The following is a 26188-nucleotide window of genomic DNA, read 5'->3' as shown; positions in this document are numbered from 1 at the left end:
ATTTATTGCTATAAACTGACCTCTGAGGACTGCTTTTGCTGTGTCCCAAAGGTTCTGGCAGGTTGTGTTTTCATTCTCGTTTGATTCTACGAATTTGAATCAAACTTTAACTATTCTGTTTCCCATTATCTCCAGGGCACAATTAATTTATCTAATTCACTAATTTGCGCTGAAGTATTAGAACAGCTAAGAATTTAACAAATTACCTCCTTCCAGATTTGCATTTTAACCTGGAGCCTTAGTTTGTTTAGTAACATGTGCATTTCTGACCCTCATAACTGAGACAAGAAAGTTTGGTCTCTCCTGGCATCCCATCATAGCAACAATGCAAAAGCCTACATTTTAGGCCATTTTGTAGAAAGAATCTAATCTTGATTACATGCAGCTCAATATTAAACAAAACATTGGGGGAGGGAGACTTGTCACTATGAGGGTAGTCAGAATTGTAATTTTGTACAGTTTAATTTTGTGATTGACTAATGATAATGTTAAGATCAGATTTTGTCTTATTTCAATAAAATGTTATGGGCATATGTAAATGATAAATGCTTAAGCCATCATTTAATACTATCATCACTGATTTTCAAGAAAAGAAGTAGAGATAATTTTATAATTGTTTAATGGTGAATCTATACAAATTTCCTTCTGTGATCATTCTTGAGACATTTTAGGGTTTTTATGCAAATAGACAAAAATAAGAAAACTTAATACTTGCTAATAAGACTCCATTACATGTCACATTTCAAACTTTGTTTTCTACTATGTTTGACACATTCTTCATTATCTTTTTGAAAGATCAAGAGCCATATATTTAGGAAGGTTAAAAAAAAATTAAGATATTTTTATCAAGCCTTAGTTGTTGAAACTCTAGTTTCAGGACCAAAGATAAAATGAAATAGATACGGGCTACCTACTTTACATACAAACCTCCTTCCTCTTAAAAGTCTCTCTAAACAGCAGCTTTCTAGGATTTCCTTAATCTCTGGTTAGCTGATGAAAGGGAGGTTTACAGACAGTACTTAGAGATGGCTGAACCAATGATACCTAGAGGGCCCTTGGCTTGAGAGGAAGGAATCTTAAGATGTCAGAGGAAAGCAGAGTGATCATCCTAGCTCTTGCACATGAGGAATTGTTAGTTCTTTTTATTGCATGCATACATCCTGAATATATAGTATGTGGTTTTCTTTATATGATGCAGTACCTTACTGTGCTGATTAATGTATTCTGTTCAGCTTTTTTGTTTTTTTACAACCCAGGAGCAACACTATAGGAATTCAATTTCCTAATAGTTGGGCAAGATGTAAATAATTATACAAACAACTATGGTTAACCACCTACACTTTCCGTATTCTCCTTTAAAAAAAAAAAAGCAGTGGGTTTAAAGACATACACAAAGAATAAAAATAAAACTTGGGTACCACAATAATCTCTCACATAAGATTACTAGTATCTTTTTGGTATGGTTTACTAAAGCTTTAAAGGTTAAAATTTCCACCTGTACCACTTTTCCTTCTCTCTCTGCCTTTCCAGATTCTTCCCTTCCCCATACTATGAGAAAAGGGGGGCTAAAACTATGTTGTTTATGTTTTTCAGAGTATCATAATGAATTTTAACCTTTATAGTATTTATACTCCAATTAACAATTACTTTAGTACAGATGCACTCAACTTAAGGAAATAGTATGTAACTACTATGAGTAGGGTTCTGTACTAATTGTTACCGGGGTTGTACATATTAACAAAACTTAGTTCCTTACAGGGACTAAGAGCTTTACAGGGTGGTAATAACCCTAAAAGAAATAATACATTTATTTTTTCTTTATACTTTAGGGTTTCCACATGCAAAATCTCATTTGATTCTTAAAATATTCTTTGGGGAAGATAGGATACTATTTTCCTAACCTTACAGCTGAGATAAAGAGATAAAACATGCAACGTATTCAAAGAATTAAAAATAACTAGATATACTGTCATATATTGTGATTATAACTACAAAACATATATAATTGTGTGTATGTATATTCTCCCCCCAGACTTATCCTTAGCAAAGCATCTTGGCCAAGGAAAATATCTACCCCACTAATCTGCCACAAGGCTTAAAATCTCATTTTAGAAATGTCATACTCTGGGTATCTATGGAAGGTCCTATCAAAACATAACAGTCCTTGGTGATGGTTGTACAACATGGTGAACATAATTAATGTCACAAAATTGTATATGTAGAAATGGCTGAAATGGCAAATGTTTTGTTATATATATTTTATCACAATAAAAAAAATTTAAAAACCAAAAACATAATAATCTTAAAGACAAGAGAAATGCAAAAACCACTACTAAACACTAATAATTATAAGTGGATCAATTTACTACATGATAATTAGGCTCCTTAGAAAACAGAAGGTTGGAGTGACTTCCCAGAACAAAATGGGAAAAGTTTTGCTGGAAGGAACAAGAGAAAGGCCTTGGTAGACTGAGGTAAAGCCCTCAGCATAAGCAGCCTGGAGAATCCCTAACAACTTGAGTAGGGTGGAGGTGGAGAGGGAAAAAAAGGAGATAAACTGAATATGCTCACAATTTTGCCTATATTAATGCCAAAATCCTAGGATGTTTCCAGTAGGCTTATGCTGAGAATTCACCTCCAAGGTCCAAGTTTCCATCACAGACCACCAGATAAACACTTAAACCCAGTTGCTATCAAGTTGATTGCAACCCTATAGGACAGAGTAGACCTTGCCCTATAGGGTTTCCAAGGCTGTAATCTTTACAGAAGTAGACTGCTACATCTTTGTCCCGCAGAGTGGCTTGTGGGTTCAAATTGCCAACCCTTCCATTAGCAGCCAAGCACTTAACCACTGCACCACCAGGGCTCCTTAGATAAACACTTAAAGGTCCTTTAAAAGCAAATCAGCTTTGGTACTATCTACCTCTCTGACTACTTTTACCTTGCCTACCTGCCACCATGCTCATTCTTTCTTTCTTAGAATTGTTGTTGTTGTTAGGTGCCGTCTAGTTGGTTCCAACTCACAGCAAACAACAGAACAAAACACTGCCTGGTCCTGTGCCATCCACACAATCATTGCTGTGTTTGTTGCAGCCACTGTGTCAATCGATCTCGTTTCCCTGACCCTCTACTTTACCAAACATGATGTCCTTCGCCACGGACTGGTCTCTCCTGATAACATGTCCAAAGTACATGAATTTTCTTAGAATTAGAAAAGGTTAAAGCCTTTTCTTTCTGCTCACTTTCCTCTCTCTCCATTCACTTACTGATGTCATATGTTGCCATCTGCTGTTCTTTTATCAGCACTACTCTCTCTACTCCTTTCTTACATATTTGCCACAAACTTGAGATTTTTGGGTCCCTCTCATTAAAAAAAAAAATGAACTGCAGTGTTTTGCTACCTTAATCAAACAATAGGCCTAAACTCTTGAGTATTTTCTTTACTCATTTCTCCATTCAGTCCTTCATCTCCTAACATTGAAATAAAGGCGATGGACATCTCAGTGCCTAGCATGGTGCCAAGCACATAAAAACAAAACAAAACCCGTTGCTGTTGAGTCTATTCCAACTCATGGAGACCCCATGTATTTCAGAGTAGAACTGAGCTCTATTGGGTTTTCTTGGCTGTAATCTTTATGGAAGCAGGCGGCAGATTGCCAAGCCTTTCTTCCGTGAAACTGCCAGGTAGGTTTGAACCACCACCGTTTAAGTTAATAGTCGAATGTAAACCATTGTATACCCAGGGACCTGCTAGGTACAGAGGTGCTCAAAAAAAAAAAGTTTAAATAAATCTTAAAATTATTACATGAAAGCATTCAATTTGTAATACAAAAAATTCTTGGAAGTACTTTCCTAAAACTTTATAAGCTCATAAAGTCTTCTTTAATCAATTATCTTAGGTGAAAGGAAGGACAACACACACTACAGGGGAAGTCAGCACAACTGGACTAAACCAAAAGCTAAGAAGTTTCCTGAATAAAACCAAACATGTCAAGGGACAGACTAGCAGGGGCGGGGGTCTGGGGACCATGGTTTCAGGGGACATCTAGGTGAGTTGGCAGAACAAAGTTTATTAAGAAAGGGTTCTGCATCCCACTTTGGTGAGTGGCGTCTGAAGTCTTAAAAGCTAGCAGGAGGCCATCTAAGATGTATCGATTGGTCCCAACCCCCCTGGAGCAAAGGAGAATGAAGAACACCAAAGATACAAGGAAAATGTAGCCCAAGAGACAGAAAGGGCCATATAAACCAGAGACTCCATGAGCCTGAGACCAGAAGAACTACATGGCGCCCGGCTACCACCAATGAGTGTCGTGACAAGGAACACAACAGAGCATCCCTGACGGAGCAGGGGAAAAGTGGGGTGCAGAACTCAAATTCTAGTGAAAAGACCAGACTTAATGGTCTGAGACTCGAGGGACCCCAGAAGACATGGCCCCCGGACTCTCTGTTATCCCAGAACTGAAACCATTCCTGAGGCCCACTCTTCAGACAAAGATTAGACTGGACTATAAAGACATAAAACAATACTCTTGAAGAGAGTGCTTCTTAGCTCAAGTAGATACATGAGACTACATGGGCAGCTCCTGTCCAGAGGCGAGATGAGACGGCAGAAAGGGACAGGAGTTGGTTGAATGGACACAGGAAATCCAGGTGGGCAGGAGGAGTGAACTGTCACCGTACAGGGAGAGTAACTAGGGTTAGATAATAATGCGTGTATAAATTTTTGTATGAGACTAACTTGAATTGTAAACTTTCACTTAAAGCATAATAAAAATAAATAAATTTAAAAAAAAACTTCTTTAATCTACAATTAGGATTCCTAAAGTATTTCTTAGATTCATGAAAGGCTAGACTGGAAACACTCTAAAATCAACATAAAGCATAAAAAGCATCTCTAAAGTTTACTAAATTTGCAATGTTTTGTCTTCCTTTAATTCATTCACACTCTCCTCTCAGGATACAAGAAGCAAAACCAGTTTGTGTTTGTGTTGTATCCACTTCCAGAAGGAGCTGGATATGGCCTCAACTGAGTAGTTATATGCTAATTAGATATCACAGTCATTATTTAAAATGTTATCCTATTCAGAGAATTGTCTGCTTACCTTGGGGAAAGGGCAAATTGACATTTCTCCCAACTTTGGGACTGTGGAAACAAGAGCACCCCTAAACATCACTTCCACAACCCCATATTGTGCTAGGGAACTTGTAACTTTGTCGATTCATTAGGCATTTTAGGAGATTTTTTATCAGCACTGTACTAAGAGCTCTGGAGAGGTATATAAATGGAGAAAGTGCACAATTCTTGCTCCCAAAGAGTTTACAATGCAAATAGAGAATCCAGCTGGGAACTCGGAACAAAAGCAATGACTGCATAATAATGTACTGGTGGGGGCAGGGGGATGGAGATCTGGAAACTGGGTTGTTACTGGGAAAGCTGTTTCCAGGAGGTGAGAGTTTAGGCCAGCCCTGAAAGATGTTTATTGTAATGATTAGCAGGAATGGAAGCTTTTACTTAGGAGATAACTATCTGCTCTGATTTAAAGGTGGAAACTACTTTAAGTGTGGAAGATGGTAAGAGAATCCATTTATTAGTGATCCAAAGGCTGATCTGGAAAAAGACTGATTTTGAGTATGTAACAGGAAAGTTTGGAGGAAGTCAGATGATGAAGGTAGGAAGAGGAGGCATTTTTTAATGTTATAGTAAAAAGTTTAGATTTGATTATATGGGAAAAAAAAAGAAAATTACATGAGAAGAATCATTATGGCAGCTATGTAAAAATGAGATTGCACAATTGGCGTAACAAAGCTTATTAAGAAAATGTTCTGCATCCTACTTTGGTGAGTGGCGTCTGGGGTCTTAAAAGCTTGTGAGCGGCCATCTAAGATGCATCAATTGGTCCCAACCACCTGGAGTAAAGGAGAATGAAGAACACCAAAGACACAAGGGAAGTATTAGCCCAAGAGACAGAAAGGGCCACATAAACCAGAGACTTCAGCAGACTGAGACCAGAAGAACTAGATGGTGCCCGGCTATCACCAATGACCGCCCTAACAGGGAACACAACAGAGAGTCCCTGATGGAGCAGGAGAAAGCTGGGGTGCAGAACTCAAATTCTAGTAAGAAGACCAGACTTAATGGTCTGACTGAGACTGGAGGAACCAGAAAGCATGGCCCCTGGATTCTCTGACGGCCCAGAACTAAAACAATTTCCGAGGCCAATTCTTCAGACAGGGACTGGACTGGACTGTGGAACATAAAGTGATACTCATGAGGAGTGTGCCTCTTAGCTTAAGTAGATACAAAAGACTAAACGGGCAGCTTCTGTCCGGATGTGAGATGGGAGGGTGGAGAGGGTTGAGAGCTGGTTGAATGGACATGGGGAATCAGCGGTGGAAAGAAGGAGTGCGCTATTGCAGTGTGGGGAGAGCAATTAGAGTCACGTAACAATGTATGTATAAATTTTTGTATCGGAAAAAATAAAAAATAAAAATGAGATTGCAATAGAGAGATCCTGGAGCTCAGCAAACAAGCTAGCGCATGCCATAATTTAGCCCGAACTCCTTAGGACCAGGAATAAAACTGCAGCTGAAAAAATTTTCAAAGTTGAATAAACAATAATTACAATAAATATAAAGGCTACACTACAAACAATATCTCATTATTACTCATTAATTATTAACAATATTAACAATAATCTCCAAATAATCTTATTGCCATCCATTCTTCCTTTTCCCACCCAGTACCTCTCCCTCAAATTTAAGACATTTTATTGAGTTCTTCCCTATGCCTTGCCCAGCTTGCCTTTGTCTTTCCCAGCTTACCTCTTCCTCTTCATTTATCCAAATCATTTTAGTCTTTAAAAGACCCAGCCTAAGTGTCACCTCTTCCTTGAAGCCATTTAAAATCTCAGGAAATTCTCCTTCTGCTGTACTTCTGTAGTATGACTATCTGCTAGTCACCTTGACCACATGCTGTGCTTATTTTCTTACTAGTAGCAACAACCATTGATAGTCTTCATGTTATTTAACTCTTTCAAATAGTTTTTAAAACTACAATTATTGTAGAAAATTCAGGGAGAAAAATCACTTGTAATCAATCTCATTACCACTGATAAAGTTCTGAGGTATCCCTTCCAAGCGTTTATCAATGTGAGTATATTTTATACATACATATTTAAAATACAGTATAAACATTTTTACATCCTGCTTTTACTTTTATACAGTTATTTTATGAGGTCCTCTAGAATCTAAGCAGTTCCTACTTACAGTCAGTTTAAGATCCCTGTTTCTGCTACTTTAACTCAGTTGCTACTCCCTATATCCTCTCTCTCACTATTCACGGCTTCTGCTCCCTGGGTTTACTGCTAGCTTTCTCAATGTGCCTTTACAACATTATTCAATCCACCCAAATCTTTTACCACAAACAAAGTGTGGGCAGAGATGTAACAAGCTTCCTACAGATTGATTACTCTTGGGTCTGGTGACTACCCCAGTCCAATAAAAGAGGGGAATGGCTATGTGGTACCAGTAAGGAAGTGTAAAAGAAGGAATCTCTAGGAAGAGTTGGTATGGCAAGCACATGTGGCCTGGCTTATATATCCTTCATTTAATATGTTTTTTAAAATAAGATTTTTGATGGTTATATAATGTCTATAAATATACCAAATGTACTTAACCATTCCCATAGTGCTGGACAATTATGTTGTTTCTGGTTTCACTATTCTAAATAACATTGAGATGAACAGCCTCCTAAACTGCCCAAGTCTCAGGTAAACTCTTTGTATTCCTACAAGTGGAATTCTTAGATTAGAGGGTGGCAACTTTTTAAAGACTCTTGATATTGTCTGCCAAATGAACTTCCAGAATGTTTTTACGACATTAAAAAAGAGATAAAGGGTTTTGACTTTTGTTATATTTTGCTAAGAGCCACAAGAAAAACTATATGGTATACCAAAAATACTTAATTTGATGAAATACTTCCTCTTAGAGATGTACTCTTAGTGCATTTTAGAAATTCATGTGGTAGGCAAAACTTCAAGATCTGTAGTTTATATGTTTCATGCGGGAGGAATGCAGTGGGGTCAAAATTGAATTGGAAAGAATTTGTATGCACTTAACCCAAACCAAAGCCATTGCTGGAGTTGGTTCCAACTCATAGCGACCCTATAGGACAGAGTAGAACTGCACCACAGGGTTTCCAAGGAGCACAGCTGGTGCATTCAAACTGCCAGCCTTTTAGTTAGCAGCCTGAGCTCTTAAATATTGTCACCAGGGCTCCTTTATGCACTTTTAAGTATATAGAAAAAAGAATAAAATGATTAAGCTATTTAAGTGTCATCAAATTCATTCCTTATCTTTATGTGTATAACTACATTTTACATAGTTGCAATTTTTATGTACATGTTTAGTATTTTCTTCAAATATGAACTGATTACACACTATCGTCATTTTGTTATTTACATAAAATTCCCGAGGTTAATATGCCAGACATTAAATAGCAATTTCCTTTTGGTTAGACTTTTATTTTCCCCCTCCAAATTTTTGGTGTTCAGATAGTATACTATGAACATCTTTGTGCATGTGATTTTTTTTTTCCTTTTCAGATCATACCTAAGTGGAATTGCTGATTAAAAGATATGAACAGTTTTATAGCTTGCCTTACAACTGCAAGATTGTTCATTCTATCGAGATATTATTAACTTTGCTCGTTTGTCTTACTGCTTCTTTAAATTCACTTTAGGAAGATAGTGTCTTTTAAATCTCAGTGTGTCCCCACAGGTCAGCTGTGAGGTAGAACTGGCTCAGAGTGAGGCTGACAAAAGTCAGTAAATATGGACTAATTTTCATGTACCTGTAGGCTTGACTTTCCTATTCAGATTCTTCTCCTTAGTCTATTCTCTGCTTTTCTTTCCCGTATTTCTTTATCTTAAATTGGCAATTTCAGGTTAGGTAATTTTGGACAGAGGTGCTTTTTTGTGTCCCTTAAATCACATTTCTTAAAAAGTTGTCCGTCCTCGAGCATTATTCGTCCCAATGCCGTCCGAAGAGGCCGAATTCAAAACAGTCACCGCCACTTAAGCTTACACCCAGGTGCCTCCTCGGGAAGGAAATGTTTTCTTGCAGTCTCATGTTTCCCCTCATCCATGCGAAGAATTTCCACTCAAGTTAAATTTGGGCGGATTTTGAAGATATCGGAAGTGGCGTGCCTTCCTGCCAAACAATTCGACGCTGCCTGTCACAAACGTTCAGTGAAGGTGTAACGGGGCCTGCGGAATATTTTGCATCTCACAAGCACACAGTAAACACCGGATTTACCCTCCGCAGGACCCGACAAATACACAGATGCAAGGCCCGTCACAGGAAGAAGCTTTTGTTGTCTACTTAGAGCCGGGTTTAGGAAAGTCCACAGTCCTGAACGCCGAGCTGAAGCCCGGGCGTAGATTCCCTCAGACATCCGTCTCAAAGCAGCCGCCCAGCCAAGCAGCCCAGGGACGCGCCGGGGCGCCCCAGGGGCGGGGTCGGGTGGAGGGGGCGGGGCCTGCTGCGGCGTCACCGCTGACGTAGCCGCCCTACCGGGCCGCAGCCGCCTCCGAACCGGGGGACTGGGGGCCGTGGGCCCTAAGATGGCCGCTCCATCGCGGGCTGGTGAGTGTGCGTGAAGGGCGCGCGCGGTTGCGGCGGTTGACGGAGCGAGGCTCCCTGCGGGAGCAGAGGTCCGACCGGAGACCCCAGGCTGGGAAGCACCTGGCGGCGATTTCCCGCCGCGCAGGGGGTTCCTGAGGGAGAGAGAGGAAGCTGCGGACTGAGAGGAGCGAGCCCAGGGGCGCGCGGAGGAGTCGGCGGCGGCATCGGCGGCGGGTCCGGCGAATTTAGAATTGGCGCCTCTGGGAAGTTTCGGTGGGTCGTGCGATGCGCGGGTAGATGTCCTAGTGCCACCTCACAGTGTCCGGGGATGCTGCGAGGGGATGCGTTTCTTGTGGCCGGGGTATCGCGTAGCCACCCTTTCCTGGGCTGGAGGGGGCCGAGCTGGGAGAAAAGGGGCGGAATTGAGGGACCCGAAGGGACGCAAAGGGGAGTTCTGCCCTGATCCGCGGCCCGGAGCGTTGAGAAATGTGATCAGCGATCCAGTGCGCTGTGTAGAACAGCCACCGTAGAGGTAGCACCGCATCCTGCCCACGACCCGGAATGCCCCAAGTGATGCTCAAAGCTCTGGGATGCTTTGGAGGGGCGGTTCTAGTCCTCGGTTAGAAGGAACGTGCTTCTCCGAGGTTAGCCTTCCCTCCATTGATTGCGTCCCGGTACCTCCAGCACCTGCTGCCACTTGAAGATGCTTCCAGTTTTTTAATGCCAGCTTCCTAAAATCATTCTAGCTGCCCTTCGAATGCTAATAAGTTAAACTCATTTTAGGAGCATAAGAAACGTGCCAGCGTGAGAGAGAAGAAGAAAAAAACCCTGACCGCTCTAAGAGTTGGTAGACCACCCCCCTCCATAAAAAAATAAAGTGAAACATGGTAATTGTTTCTACTGCAGGTTTGAGCTGTTGTAAACTCTACTGGTAACTGAATAATTTCTTTCAGTTTAATTTTGTAAGTAAAGAACAGTTTATTAACTTTTGGAGAATTCATTTCTTCCACAGACCAACCGCCTCAACCCCTAAACTTCGCCGTTTCTTACAAGTAACGCGGTTGTGAAATCAACATGGAAATAGGACCTTCAGCCACTGCCTTGAATTTGTTATTATCTGTTAAGTAGCTGCCTGTGGGGTAAAAGTAGGTGTGGTAACATTTTGGGCCTGGAATTGCGTTTTGAGTTGGCTTCAAAACCAGCATTTGGTATAAACAAGCAAAAAAGAGTTGTCTCTTCACTGTGATCGAATTTGAAAACCTGAACATAAGTCAAGCACATGTTTATAGAATATTTTATAATCTCAGTAAGATTAAGTATTCAGTAGTGTTGAAGGAAATAAAAAACTTCATATTCTTGGAACCTTAATCTTTTTAACCTTAATTTAGCATCTGGGGGTATTTGAAAGAGATTTTAAACATTGGGGGACATTCAGCTCCTCTGTCCCCACTGGTAGGATTTCCTTTGTGTACTAACCATAAATTATGCAACGAATGTCAGATTTTTCAATCTAATATTTATCGTCGGGTACTGTCCAAATTGAAATTTATAGGTATTCTAATACTAAACAAAGATAACAGTTCAATCCATACAGTTTAGAAGGTTAAAATATTTCTGCTGTTCAGTTGTGCATCACTCTTGTTTTGCTTCCAAAATATTGTTCATGATGTTTTTTAGCTTAATCAAAAAACTTAAGTGATAAGTGAATTAGAATTTAGTGTTATATACAATAATATGACTTTTGAAATATTTAAAATGGAAAATCTGTTGGATTTGGGGTTAAATATTTGAAATCTAGTGATAAAATGTCTCTACCTTAATTGTCTTGTTCCCTTTTTTTCACGGATTTTTCTTTTTGTAGTACAAAAAAAAGAATGAGGTATCATATATACCCTCCATCACTTTCTCTCTACACACTTGAATCTTATTGAGTATTATAAGAGGATTTTTTTTTTGCTGTCATTTGATTGTCTGAGGGCAGAGACTGATTTATTTGTGTATCCCTAGCACCTGGCTAACTGCTTAACATGGACACAAAAAAAACAAAAAACCCAGTGACTGTTTCTTGAATTGGATTTTTGAACAGTAGAAATACAGAACTAAAGGCACTATTTTGGTTTCTCGGTAGCAGAAAAAAAAGATGCTTTGAAGTTCTTTCCTTGCTGCAATGTAAAGTGGAACAAACATGGTTGCCACATTCTAATGAAGTAGTCTGGACTAGGAAGATTAGAGAGAGGCTGGGGCATAGCCTCTGGAGTCCAATCAAGATAATAAATTGCGTGCCCAAATCATTCTCTGGATTCAGTAATAGGATAGCTTTGCCATGAGGCCAAACCTAAATAGTGGCAAGTAACAAAAATATAGGAATCTGTAAATATTGGCTTTCTGGCAAAGAGTAAGACTGTGAAAAGTGTAACTTATATTAATAGCACTTTCAGACACCATAAACATTTTATTATAAAGAATTCCTTTTTAATGGACTTTTATTTGTAATAGGAGAAAGCTGATTTATTTATGGTCTAAGGATATACTTGTTAGACCAAATCATGGATATGCTAGAGTGATTAGAGTGGAGAGTCTAGGCATTTTATACACAAACAAGGTATTTGAGAATCAATTTAATAAACCCATAGTAGAATGTACAGTGTTTTCCTGACTGTTTCCCCATTGTGATGAAGTTGCCTGCAGTGGGTTGAGGTATAGGTATGGTGGTGTGACATTAATGATAAATATTTTGGAACAAAATCACCCATGAATGAATAACTTGGAAGTAGGGATGGGTTAGGAATTCAAATAACCTGGAGGCAGAATTTACTTTCCTGCAGTGTGCTTACAACATAGTCAGCTAGATTCCGTCTCTGGGCTTCCGATGAAGCATGTTAGAGACATGAGGAAGGCCCAAGAAAAAGGATATCCTTTATGGTTTAATGAGTTTCAAGCGAGATCAGAGTGATTAAAGATTCTAGATCTCTAGAGGAAGAAAGAATAATCAGGGCCTTTCTAGGGATAAAGGAAAAGAAATACATCATGATTGACAAGGAGAGGTGCCAAAGCACATAATAGGCATAATAGAGGTAGAGTATGAGGGCCCATTGTATTATTCATTCAGTAATTAATTTGTTCATTCAAAAATATTGAACCCCTTTCTATGTACTAAGCACTATGTTTGACCCTTGGTGTTTTACAAATATCTCTCAAGAGGACATGATGCTACAGTGGTTCCATGAAGTAAATGGAAAATAGAGAACGGCTCTAAAGGAGTAGATAGGGTTTACCCTAGTTACTACACACTATGGATAAAGCTGTTCTTATCCAAATGGATGTAACAATTGTGCTAGGTAATATGGGAAGAGAGGGGTAATTCCTGAGGACTACATCCTACTGAAATTGCTATTTCCTCCTTTTATTATGGAAAATAACATATTCTTTTAATAGTCTTTAGAGGGCCTGTTTAGGTTATTTTGTACTGTTAAGAGAAAAATAAGTTCTGTTATGAAAATTATCTTTGTTAAAATAAAGATGCAATGTATGCCTATTTTTTAATATCCATCCCTCTAGGGGAAACCCTGGTGGCATAGTGGTTAAGTGCCACCTACAGCTGCTAACCAAAAGGTCAGTAGTTCGAATCCACCAGGCGCTCCTTGGAAACTCTATGGGGCAGTTCTACTCTGTCCTGTAGGATTGCTGAGTCGGAATTGGCTCAACAGCAGTGAGTTTGGTTTTTTTTTTCCCTCTAGGAGTTATCAGGAGGATTTTCTTTAATGAGATAAAGATGGTTACTGTGACACAATTATGCTTAAAAATTTATTCTACTTTATGCCCAGTGATACTGCTTTTTTCTTTAATCGAAGTAGAATGTATATAAAATGTGAATGCCCATTTCCTAGAAAATTACAGTTCATATCCTCGTTATGAAAGTCATTAAAGTTAAACTTAATTCAAAATGTGGTCATTTGTATATTTTTATATAAAAACATTTTTTTAATAAAAGAGACGAGTGAAAAGTGTCTGGTCATAGATGAGAGTAGAAAAGTATGTATTATGCCATATTTTGAAAGCCTTTGTATGTATGCCAGGCTAAGGAGTTTATGTTGTGTTATTTCAAGATTTTTAAATAATCCTTTGACAATTTTAAAACTATGCCTACATTATAAGATACACTAAGAATTATATAAAATATGTTATATGATTATTTGACTTAAGTTTGAGCTATGAAAAGTGAAAGCTGTGTAATAGAGCTTGTTACTTTAGTGTCTTCAGATTTTAAAACACAGATTACTTTTCATTCTTTTTAGGAATGTGGATTAGCCATTTCTCTTATCCGTGTCACTTTAACTATTAAATAGTAATTTAGTTTAGCTACTTTTGTGTGTGTTTATAATTCATAGTAACTTCCTGACTTTCATAGAAACATGTTTTTTAAGCGATGGATCTGAAAATTGTGCTACTAATAGACTGTTTAGATCTAGATTGCATTATTCATACTTCCAACCTTTAGAACCTGACCACTTGTGGGAACTTCCAAAGCTTATAACTGCATCAGACCTTCCCACGATTTTGTTACAAGTGTTTTAGGAAACGAGTGGTAAAGGGGTGGTCAGCTGAAGTGATCATTATGTTGAAGAAAAACAACTAAAATTTACAGTTACATTACATTTACAGTTACAATTTACATTAACAGTGAAATGTTAATTTTGAAGTAGAAAGTTAGCAACCCTTCTCTTTTCAGTGCTGCTTATAACTCTAATACCTATTTGAAGCACAAATATTTAAAGGATGACTTTACATATCATACCAGAATTTAAAATATCTTAATTAGGGTTGGAAATATTTCTCAATTTGTTTTTGTATAAAATCTATTTTGGGTATCTGAAAGCATGCGGCATAGCACATAGTGAGCTCTGGATAAGTGATAAGGAGATCAGGAAACTGTGCCTTGACTAATTATGGAAAAATGCCCACTTGGTTAGGGTAGAGGGCAGTTTTGGTCATTAGTGACCCAGTGAAGCTTCCTGTTCTCAAACACTGAGTCATATGTCATAAAGAGAGCTGAAGTTAGACCAGCAGTTAATACTAGTTTATTGATTGATTGCTCTAAGAATTTGGTGGCCTGAAACAATGTGGCTGTAAAACTATAAAATCTTCATAAAACCTTGATACTTTATATTTACACTTTAAAACAAAAGCAAAAAACCCATTTCCTTTGAGTTCATTCCAACTCATAGTGACCCTATAGGACAGAATAGAACTGCCCCATAGGGTTTCCAAGGCTCTTTGTGGAAGCAGACTGCCACATCTTTCTCCCCATGAGTAGCTGGTAGGTTCAAACCATCTACCTTTTGGTTAGCAGCCAAGTGCTTAACCACTGTGCCACCAGGGCTGCTATTTATACTTCAGGCAATAAAAAGATGTTTGAGAGATAATCCCTGCTTAACCATAGGGGCCTACACAACATTTAGGTGGCAGAGTAAGGACACGTGCACAGATAAACAAGGGTTCTGCGTTTGGGAAGTGACATAACAGTGACACAACTCAAGTCCTTAAAGAAGTTAGATGAGATTATTTTTAACTGGGAAGACTTCATGGAGTAGTTAGGCCTTGGAGGCTGGATAAAGTTTTAAAAGGTGGAGATGAGGGAATGTTGAAGATACGTTTGAGAAACTAAATAGGGGTGATTCTTTTTGGCTGGAGCGCATGTGACAGGTGGAGGTGGGTAGTAAGATATGACAAAGAAGATAGGTTGGCATCTGATTGTAGAGAATTTTGAAAGCAATACTGAACAATGTGTAGTATTTTTTATTGCAGTATTTTTCAAACTGCTGTTGTGAAATCAGTTTAGTGAGTCAGCATTTAAAAAAAAATTAAATAGAATAGGAAATACCAGAATACATTATTCCTATAAGGATTATTTGTGAAACTTTTGTTCCAGGGTGGTGTGTGTATGTATGTGTATACACATGTTTACTGGGTCAAGATTTAAAATTTCTTAGTTTGAGTCTCAAAGTTTGAAAGTTCCTGATTCATTGGACTGTTGGGAACTGTTGGAGGATTTTAAGTATAAGGGCTAAAAGCTCAAAGCAAAACTTGAATATTGATTTGGCAGGATAGTATGGAGGAGAGTTAGAGTACAGATGATGAGAGACCAGTTTGGAGGCTGTTGCTGTGCTTCAGGAATGATAAGTCAATGATGAGAGTGATAGCTGTGGAAATGGAAAGCAGTAAAGATTTAGGGATCGATAACTATATACATTGGTAACAAATTGAATGTAGGTGTATAAAAAGATGGGAGGGAGGAGTCAAAAAGCTTTCAAGACTTCTAGTCTGGGTACTTGAGAAAATGTTAATGCATTATCTTTAATAAGAGAATATTGGAGAAGCTAATTCTATGAAGGCAAGATGTATAGGTAAGCTGAGTTTGAGGTGTGCCTGAGACAAACTGGTTCAGAAAGGTTAAGGCTAAAGATAAAAAGTTTTGATAGTCAGCCATCTAGAAGTGATAATTGAACCTCTGCTGGTAGGTTTAAAGAGGATTGAATGCATTTTAAAGAAATGGGCCATTAAAAGACATCAGAAAATTTATATTTTTACAAGTAAAAAAAAAAGATCAGAAAGGTATTGCTACATACATGAAACCTGGATTGTATGTTGCAAAAGGCTGTAATTTGAATAAATGAAATTTCAGTCCTCACTGGTAGTAAGTAGAAACAATTCTGTGCTGTTGAACTGTTAACAAGTTAAATATTGTACCTGTGATCTTACATGATTTTTGAGTGTGATATAAACCTTCGATTAAAAATACCTTATCTAATCAGATCTTACATTTTTTCTCTTATAGTCATTTTAGGTTTCTATTTTATAATTGCTTTAATGATATGTTAATTCTTTATTAAATAATTCACTTTCAATAAATCAAATACAATTATTTTCTTAAACTTTATCTAGAGATTTCCTGAAGGGAATTAAAAAAAAAAAAGACAGCACTCAGTTATATGGCATGAAGAAAGTTTAAATAGCATGAATGATTTTCTTTGACCAAATTAAAATTTTTATTGTCTTTGCACTGAAGAATGACAAAAAGGAGATTTTAGAATATTTATAAATCCACCTGTCTTTAAAATAAAGATAGCTGAGTTGGTTTTTTAAAAAGCCATTTCATATCTACTAATTTGAATTTCAGATATTACACCTGTGTGAAAATGGATAGTACAGATAATTTAAATCTTTATATATAGATTTCATTTAAAACATCTTAAGTGTTTGTATGGTGATATTATATAGGTACAGGTAATATTTTATTAGAATCTGCATGGGGATTGCTTTTGTAAAGCCCTGTCTCTTCTAAATGAATATACTGCCAAAAATCATGTATCCAGTCTGCTGGAGCCAAACAGAGTTGATACATAGCTTCTCAGCAGTGGATTAGCAAATGAAAAGAAGCGCTCTGAACCCAGAGGAAGAAAATAGGAAGTGTCAAGAAAATACTCCCACCCCCTTTCTTTTCCTCCAGGCTTTTAGATCTTTGTATGATGAGGCCTCTTTGTGGATACATCCTAAGTACGGCTCTAAACTTTGGCCTTCAGGCAGTGGAGCAAACTGAAGACCTCTGGTGGCTAGCAGGCCACAGCCTGGCCTCTAACTGCTGCTTTCCTCCCTGCCCTTCACTGGGTCGTCCGCTCCCTACCCCCTACTCCGTGTGTTTGAGCTTTCTTTATTCTCTGGACATCATTGCTGGGGCTGTTTTTTTTTCATAAGTAGACAGGGTAAGCAGGCCCCCTTCCCTAAAATATTAATCTCATAATCTGTCATTCCACCATTCTGGCTTCACTTCTTTGGATTTTTAAAATGTTTTATCTTTGAGAGACCCCTTTTAAAATGCAAATACTCCTGGGAGAGGTCAGACCTTAGTTCTCAGCTATCATCTTAATTATCAGTTAGCACCTTAGTTAGGCTTAGTAGTACACATGTGGCTGAGAAGAATAGACCCTTGGATAAATGTCTGGGGAAAGTGAGAAGCCAGAAGGAAACTAGCAACAACAATAATAGCAGCTATGATTTACTGAGTATCATATTATTAAGTGACAAGAATTGTTCTAAGTGGTTACAAGTACAGTCTAAGCCTTCCAACAACCCTGTGAGCTCAGTAGTATTATTATTTGGTATATATATGACCATTATGTTTCTCAGATAAGAAAACTGAAGTACATGCAGCATAATTGGTTCCTGGCTCATTGGAAACCCTGTCGGATGGTTCTACTCTGTCCTTTGGGGTCGCTATGAGTTGGAATTGACTCGATGGCAGTGGGTTTGGTTTGGTTGGTCACATAGTAAATACCTCCAGGTTTTTAAATTCAGGCATTTATGTGTGCTCTCTAACCATTTTTGCTGTAATATCTTCACCCTGCAATAATGCCTTACAGAGATGGCTTCTGATCAGCAGTTACTCTTTTCATAATACAGGCAATCCCTGGGTTATGAACGTCCAATGTATGTACAACTGTAGTTACAAACCAACCCCTGTAAAGCCTATTATATTAAAAATTTGAGGTACATAGTAAAAAATGGGTGCTACTTTTGAAACATTATTATTACTGTATTATGTTAAAGATGTTTTAGTGTATCTGGAAGTGTTTAATGTTTTTTATGCAAAGAAAGGTACAGTATATACTGAGACATTTGACTAACTGACATTAGATACAAACTGTACCTAACTGTTTTGACTTAAATGTACAAATTGGACTTAAAGACAGATTTAGGAACAGAACTCGTTCGTAATCCAGGTACTGTCTGTACTGTACGAAATGGAACCATGCCGTTCAGTTATAGATGTCAGTTCTTGTTGAAAGTCAAGGACCCTGCCATCATCTAAATAGATTTTTTAAGTAAGAACTGCAATGAGACACCCTTTTAACTCAGTACTGAGGTCACTCCTGAGGTGCACCCTTCAGCCAAAGATTAGACAGACCCATAAAATAAACAGTACATGTAGCTCAACCATGTGTACGAGACTAAATGGGCACACCAGCCCGGGGGCAAGGAAGAAAAGGCAGGAGGGGACAGAAAAGCTGGACGAATGGATGTGGGGAACCCAAGGTTGAGAAGGGGAGTACTGATACGTTGTGGGGTTAGCAGCCAATGTCACAAAACAATATGTGTATTAATTGTTTAATGAGAAACTAATTTGCTCTGTAAACTTTCATCTAAAGAACAATTGAAAAAAAAGAACTGCAATGAAATAGACAAATTCCTTGTAACCAAGAGAATGTGTTTGCAAAATAGAGGAGGAGGGACTAAAGAGGTAGTATATAATTTTGCACATACTTAGCACTATCTATCTGAGCTATTTTTACTTAAAACTTATTACACAAGTAATATATTCATTACTTTTGAAATTGTGAAAGTAGATTAATAAAAAGATAGTACAATAATTTCTATATTCTTTCTGGACTTTTTTTCTGTTGAGATTTTTGTGAATGTTGTATGTAAGGTTATCAACTCATACCACCTCTATAAAACTTTAGAATGACATAATTTTTCTTGAGTGTAAGTAAATGGCATTTCCCTTGTCATTAATCTCTGCAAGGAGGTTGAACTAATAATTATTGTCTGATTTTCCAGAAACATATGTTTAAATTATCTCTGCATATGGTCCATTTTGAATAAAAGTAGAAGAGAGCCCTAAATTCTTTCCTTCACCTGGAAATTGAATCGGTTCTTTCAACCAATGTTTGTTAAGCACTAATTCTACCTCTGCTCCTTTTTGTTTCAACACTGCTACAACTTTAATTTTTTTATAATCTTTGGACTAGTAACCCATTGCCGTCAAGTAGATTCCAACTCATGGTGGAGTAGAACTGCCTCATAGGGTTTCCAAGGAGCGGCTGGTAGATTCTAACTACCAGCTCTTCGGTTAGCAGCCAAACACTTAACCACTGTGCCACCAAGACTTCTTGGACTACTAGAATCTCTTTTAATCACTCATCCCTCCTCCAGATCTATTTGCCATTCATATTCCTCTGTATCTTTCAAATCTAGTCATGTCATTCATTCTCTATAGAATTCTTCAGGTCTTTTTATTGCCCATAGGCCTTAGAGGCAGGCTTAGATGATTGGGCAGGGACTTCTCGAAATCTCAGGTACCAGAGAGTGGGTCTAGATAGGGAGTAAGGGAGTTAGAGGAGGGCTTGTATAGGTTCCACGTGGACACATCCCCTTGGCCTTTTAGACTCCATATTAATAGAGGAGGGTCAGAGCAGTGGCCTCCTAAAGTGTCAGGTCTAGGTCTAAGGCAAACTGCTGCTCCTCTGTTGAGAGTAAACTTTTGGTCACAGTAAGGATAGAAGTGGGGAGACCATGTAGAAGGCTTTTTGTAGTAATCCAAGTGAGATTTGATAGTGGCTTGGACCAGGGTGGTAGTACGAAGTAGTCAGATTCTAGATATATTTTAAAGGGAGAGCCAACAGTTTTTCCTGAAGGATTGGTGTGGAGAGTGAGAGAAAGAGAGGAGTGTAGGAGTCAAGGTTTTTGGCTTGAATACCTGGAAGGCTGTGTTATAACGGAGTATATTAATCACTGATGTCACAATTTTGCCATTAGCAACTATTGTTGAATTCTAGGAGTTTTAATAAAACACTATATTTGGACAGATTTTGGACCTCAGGAAATTTTGAGGGAAGAGAAGTAAATTTAAACCATGCAGTTGAAATATGTGCACATGTGTGAGAGTTGGGACTAGTCATTCTTTAGTCCATATTCAGGAGACCCAATATCTAAAAATTAAGGAAGGAGAGACTCTGAAAGCTGGGAGATTTTACAAAGAGAGTTGGAAAAGAACCAACAATAAACTTAACTAGAGCCCTGAAGGTGATACCTGCAGGTACCATTGAAAATCATATTGTCTTGTTGCCCTAAAAATTTAAAGCATTGATTATGCTGCACTCAATGTACTCAGTGTTTTCTAACTAGGTCCCCACTTGCAACCTGAAATTTATGTTCAACTTACGTTAAATCAATGAGGTTAATGTTTTGTGGTCACTAATTTTAACTAGATTTCTGTTCACCATTTTTAAGTACTTGAAGCAGAATTCTTCCTGACTAATGGATAAAGGAGCAAATTCTGGGTCAAAATAGCCTTGTTTTTTTTTTTAAGAATAAGCTTACAATTTCAAATAATGTTGAGGTCTGCTAAAATTTAAAAGCTCATTGTGCTGCCATCTACTTCATATTCTTTTCTCTTTATTTACTTACGCATCCTTGCACATTCCTGAGAATCTATTCAAACACAAAAGCACAGCCTCTTCTACCTTTTTCTCTTCCAAAGGCAAATTGTCAAGTGTCAAGTCAGAGTGAGCTATAGAGCCATGAATTAAAGTTAATTATTGATTTACTAAGGAGCACTGGTGGCTCAGTGGTTAAAGCGCTCAGTTGCTACCCCGTAAGTTTGGCAGTTTGAACCCACCAGCCACTCCACGGGAGAAAGATGTGGCAGTCTGCTTCCATAAAGATTTACAGCCTTGGAAACCCTATGGGGCAGTTCCACTCTGTCCTGTAGGGTCGCTATAAGTTGGAATTGACTTGACAGCAGTGGGTTTGGATTTATTGATCTACTAAATGGAAAGCCAAGTTTAATGGTGATTAGAATAATATGATTTGTTCAGATATAGCTACTACTATAGCTACTATTTATTGTTTACTGTGTGTCAGATAGATACTTTGTTCTCTCAATCCTTCCAGCAATTCAATGAAGTTGGTATGATGTTCCCTATTTTACAGATGTTTATAGAATTTATCACATACAGCTAACAGTATGTGATAGAGGTAGAGTTCAAACCTAAGTCTGTCTTTTTCAAAACCCATGCTTTTAACTGTGATTATGTTTTATTAACTCCACATGGGGTTCTCAGAATTTTTGTAAATATTATTGAGATATATTTTGGTCTTTCCAGCCCCAATTTTTTAAGAAAAGGAATGTAGTTTTGCAAACTGCCCTCAGACTTTATTGGGTAAAATGGAGGGATCTTTATTCTAGTACAGTGAAAAGTGGTCTGCAGCTACCCATTCTTCACCACTAGGTGGGGGCAGAAAATTTAAAAAGTTTTTAAAGGGGACCCATCAGACAAAGTGTGGAAGTCTAGAGCAAGGGAAAAGTGATGATTGCCTATGGTAGTATGACAAGCAGTCCAGAAATTGGGAGCAAAGGGAACAAATTCATCACATTATTCTTTGGAAAATACCTTATAAAATAGAAAAATACTGGCTTCTTGTTTTCATATTATTAAAAGTTGACATCGTTCTGCTTACTTTTCAGATGCTTCAAGTGTTACGAACAGACTTGTTTGGATTATGTATTTTTCATCTAAACTAAATAAATGTTAACAATGGATAAGTGCAAACACGTTGGGCAATTGCGGCTTGCTCAAGATCATTCCATACTCAACCCTCAGAAATGGCATTGTGTGGACTGCAGTACAACTGAGTCAATTTGGGCTTGCCTTAGCTGTTCTCATGTTGCCTGTGGAAGATATATCGAAGAGCACGCACTCAAGCACTTTCAAGATAGCAGTCATCCTGTTGCGTTGGAGGTGAATGAGATGTATGTTTTTTGTTACTTTTGTGACGATTATGTTCTTAATGATAATGCAGCTGGAGAACTGAAATTACTACGAAGTACATTAAGTGCAATCAAAAGTCAAAATTATCACTGCACCACTCGTAGTGGAAGGATTTTACGGTCTGTGGGTACAAATGATGATTCTTATTTCTTATATGATGGTGCCCAATCTCTGCTTCAAAATGAAGATCAAATGTATACTGCTCTTTGGCACAGGAGAAGGATGCTAATGGGTAAAATCTTTCGAATTTGGTTTGAACAATTACCCACCGGAAGAAAAAGGCAAGAACAATTTCAGGAAAAAATAGTAGCAAAAAGGGAAGTGAAGAGAAGACAGCAAGAATTAGAGTATCAAATTAAAGCAGAATTGGAAATTATGCCTCCAAGAAAGAGTTTACGTTTGCAAGGTCTAGCTCAGTCCACCACAGTAGAAATAATTTCTGTTCAAGTACCACCACAAACTCCATCATCACCAGCAAAAGATAAAGTAGTATCTACCTCAGAATTTGTAAGATGTAGAAATGTCAGTGACTCCTCAATTAAACGAAGGCTGATAGTAACTCCCGGTGTAACAGGATTGAGAAATTTGGGAAATACTTGCTATATGAATTCTGTTCTTCAAGTTTTGAGTCATTTACTTATTTTTCGACAATGTTTTTTAAAGCTTGATCTGAACCAATGGCTGGCTGTGACTGCTAGTGATAAGACAAGAGCTTCTTATAAGCCTCTCCCAGTCACAGATACTGTGTTTCAAATAAATGAATACCAAGAAAAGGATACAGGCTCTGTTTGCTCCAGACATCCAAGTTTATCATCAGGACTAAGTGGTGGAGCATCAAAGAGTAAAAAGATGGAACTTATTCAGCCAAGGGAGCCAAGTTCACAGTACATTTCTCTTTGTCATGAATTGCATACTTTGTTCCAAGTCATGTGGTCTGGAAAGTGGGCCTTGGTCTCACCATTTGCTATGCTACACTCAGTATGGAGACTAATCCCTTCCTTTCGGGGTTATGCGCAACAAGATGCTCAGGAATTTCTCTGTGAACTTTTAGACAAAATACAACATGAACTAGAGACAACTGGTACCAGGTTACCCACTCTTATCCCTACTTCTCAAAGGAAACTTATCAAACAGGTTCTGAATGTTGTGAATAACATTTTTCATGGACAACTTCTTAGTCAGGTATGGAGTTTTTAAAATTTTATTTTCATCTTGGGTAGTTCACAAAGTGAAGCCTTTAAAATGCATATTTTCTGTGCATCTGGTATGTTAGAATTAGTACCGTTTTCAGGTCAGAATGGATTGTTTTTATAAATGTGTATAAAGGCGTCAGCTAATTCATTTATAATTGTTTCCTTCATGAATCATTGAAAGTTTTAGCATCCATGGTATCAAAATTTTTTGCTGGGAGGGAAGTTCTGGAAACAGCTTTCTAGGTTAGTAATACTACATTCATTTTCTGAAGAAGGATTGAGAAGAGGAGGGTTTAATCTCAGAGGGAACAGATTTGAAGATGTACTGGGAATGGATATGGTGCACACTTGAGTAATTTCTGGGACCAGGGAGTAGCCCTGGAAGACTTCCTATAAAGCCAAAGGGGGCGAAGTCTGAAAGCTTTAATAAGTATTGTACTTTTTGTGTTACATGCAGTTTTACTTTTCTACCATTATTTTGTGTCATTTCTATTTTTTCTATGCAAAAGTTTGAACTAACTATTATAAATAAAAATAATACTTATAAAACTAATACTTGTAGAAAACATATGTAATACAGGAAATGTATAAGAAGAAAAGAAAAATCATTCCTTAGTTCCATAACCCCACAACCCATAGATAAAACTGTTAATATTTTGGTATATATAAATCTCCACACAGTTGGGGGAAATATCTAATTGTGCGGTCATGTTTCATTTACCTGCTTTTTTCATTTAATACTGTAAGGATTTTCCACAGCATTAAAAATATGTAATAACTCTTTCCAGAACATTTCAGTGTAATCATATGTACATACGATAATGTATTGTTGACTTGTAGATTATTTGCAGTTTTGTCCATTATTGTAATATCATCAATGTTTTTTTTCCTAATGATTTCCTTAACAGTCTAAGAAGTAGAATTACTTTGTTAAAAGGTAGGACTTATGATACTTGGTGACAAATTTTTTTCCAGAAAGTTTGTTCCATTTTCTAACTGTGAGAGAGGCTCTGTGCCTGTTTTCTCCTTTATGGATGAATTTTGAAATCAGTAGAAATTGTTATGCTGTTTTTTTGCTTCTCTTCCTTTTAAACATACAATAAATAAACTCTTAAGCAACTGGCTATCTCAGGAGATTCAGACAGTTGGTTAGTGGAATGGCTTTTTTTTTTTTTTTAATTCAAGAAACTATTCTCAAAAGGTCAGGCCCTCATTGAGTCCCCAGACTAAACAACGGGAGTATCCTTTTCTTTGTGTCAATTTGTAATATCTATAATCTGGATTAGAACTGTTTTGCTGCCTGTGCCAGATATGCAGCTTGGATGAAAGATCTTCTTTGTAATATTTCATATTGTGTTGCATGTATGGATTGTTAGCTGTATAGAGTTTGCCTTTAATCATGTGCAGTGTTTGTTGGCATTAAGTCCTGTTGAATGCTTCACTAAAGTTACTATTCTTTCCCTTTCTAGTTGCTATATATAAGTTGTTATAACTGCCCATTTTCTTTGTGGTACCTATATATGGATGGGGATTTTCATGTAGTGATGTTTGCTTTAAGCGGGAGTATGACCCCACTTTAATACAGGAGGTGCTTTAATACAGAAAGGTACGGGTACTTATCTGTTATAATGAGTTAGCTTTTGAAATTAGTAGTTGGTAGGGCTTCAAAATCTGCACAGTGAAAACATACTGATAGTATTTTTCTTGTATCATGGTTAAGAAGGTAGATTTGGTTAAAGGTTATAGGGATTTGGGGAGAGAAAAAGGTCAGTGAAAGATAAGGAAGAAAAAAGGACAAAGAGCTTTAAGCCTAATGACTTAGACACATTAAATGCATATACATGTATGTAATATATATACATAATATGTATCTATTAAATGAGCCCGCAGTTTGGATTTTTACCTAAATTCTAGATTTGACTAATGCCCTTGGAGCTTTTTGAGTTCCCAGCAGTACAAGCCCACTAGTTCATAGTGGCTTTAATGACAGTCTTTTGGAAAAGAAAATTACAATTTTTTTAATTTCCTGACAGTAATATAACAAGATTATTCAGAATTCTAATGGTGCATTTTCAGAAGAAAAGCTTATTTAATGGCTATGACCTCTAGCGAAAGAAGTAGATGTTTTGATGGAAGGATTATAATCTCAGATACTAATATTTTTATTTGCAGGTTACATGTCTTGCATGTGACAATAAATCAAATACTATAGAGCCTTTCTGGGACCTGTCATTGGAATTTCCAGAAAGATACCAGTGCAGTGGAAAAGATACTGCTTTTCAGCCATGTCTGGTTACTGAAATGTTGGCCAAATTCACAGAAACTGAAGCTTTAGAAGGAAAAATCTACGTATGTGACCAGTGTAACTGTGAGTAGAGACAGTATATTCTTTATGCTTTTCCAACATTAGCAAAGACAAACAAGATGAAAGGAAGCTGGAAGAAATTCCTTAAGTAGCAGTTATGAAAGTGAACTTTTTTTTTTTAGTTCATCAAAAGAAATTGGACACGACCAGTTTATAATTGGCGTTTATGAACCATGCATTTGTTTTGTCTTACTGTTGATATTTAAATCTTCTTGGTCCTATAGTCAAGCCCTGGTGGCGCAGTGGTTAAAGCGTGCGGCTGCGAACCGAAAGGTGGGTGATTCAAACCCACCAGCTGTTCTGCGGGAGAAAGATGTGGCAGTCTGCTTCCATAAAGATTACAGCCTTGGAAACCCTATGGGGCAGTTCTACTCTGTCCTATAGGGTTGCTATGAGTT

The 26188-nt window shown here is 37.7% G+C and overlaps 1 protein-coding gene across 2 annotated transcripts in view; it reads left to right on the top strand.

Annotated features, from left to right (window-relative positions):
- The first annotated feature begins 9569 nt into the window (after window positions 1-9569).
- The window catches only part of USP44 (ubiquitin specific peptidase 44), a 27765-nt gene continuing 11146 nt past the window's right edge, over window positions 9570-26188 (top strand). The window contains exons 1-3 of one of the 2 annotated variants that reach the window (XM_023735727.1): window positions 9570-9645; window positions 21929-23414; window positions 25598-25793. In XM_023735727.1, the coding sequence (XP_023591495.1) occupies window positions 21990-23414; window positions 25598-25793 (1621 nt within the window). In that variant the 5' untranslated portion in view covers window positions 9570-9645; window positions 21929-21989. Of the gene's footprint in view, window positions 9898-21928; window positions 23415-25597; window positions 25794-26188 lie in introns of both variants that reach the window. The other variant, XM_004381235.3, reaches the window with a different exon arrangement.

This window comes from Trichechus manatus, unplaced genomic scaffold, assembly GCF_000243295.1.
Source record: "Trichechus manatus latirostris isolate Lorelei unplaced genomic scaffold, TriManLat1.0 scaffold00081, whole genome shotgun sequence".
NCBI lineage: Eukaryota > Metazoa > Chordata > Mammalia > Sirenia > Trichechidae > Trichechus > Trichechus manatus.
This window is presented reverse-complemented; position numbering and strand designations above follow the sequence as displayed.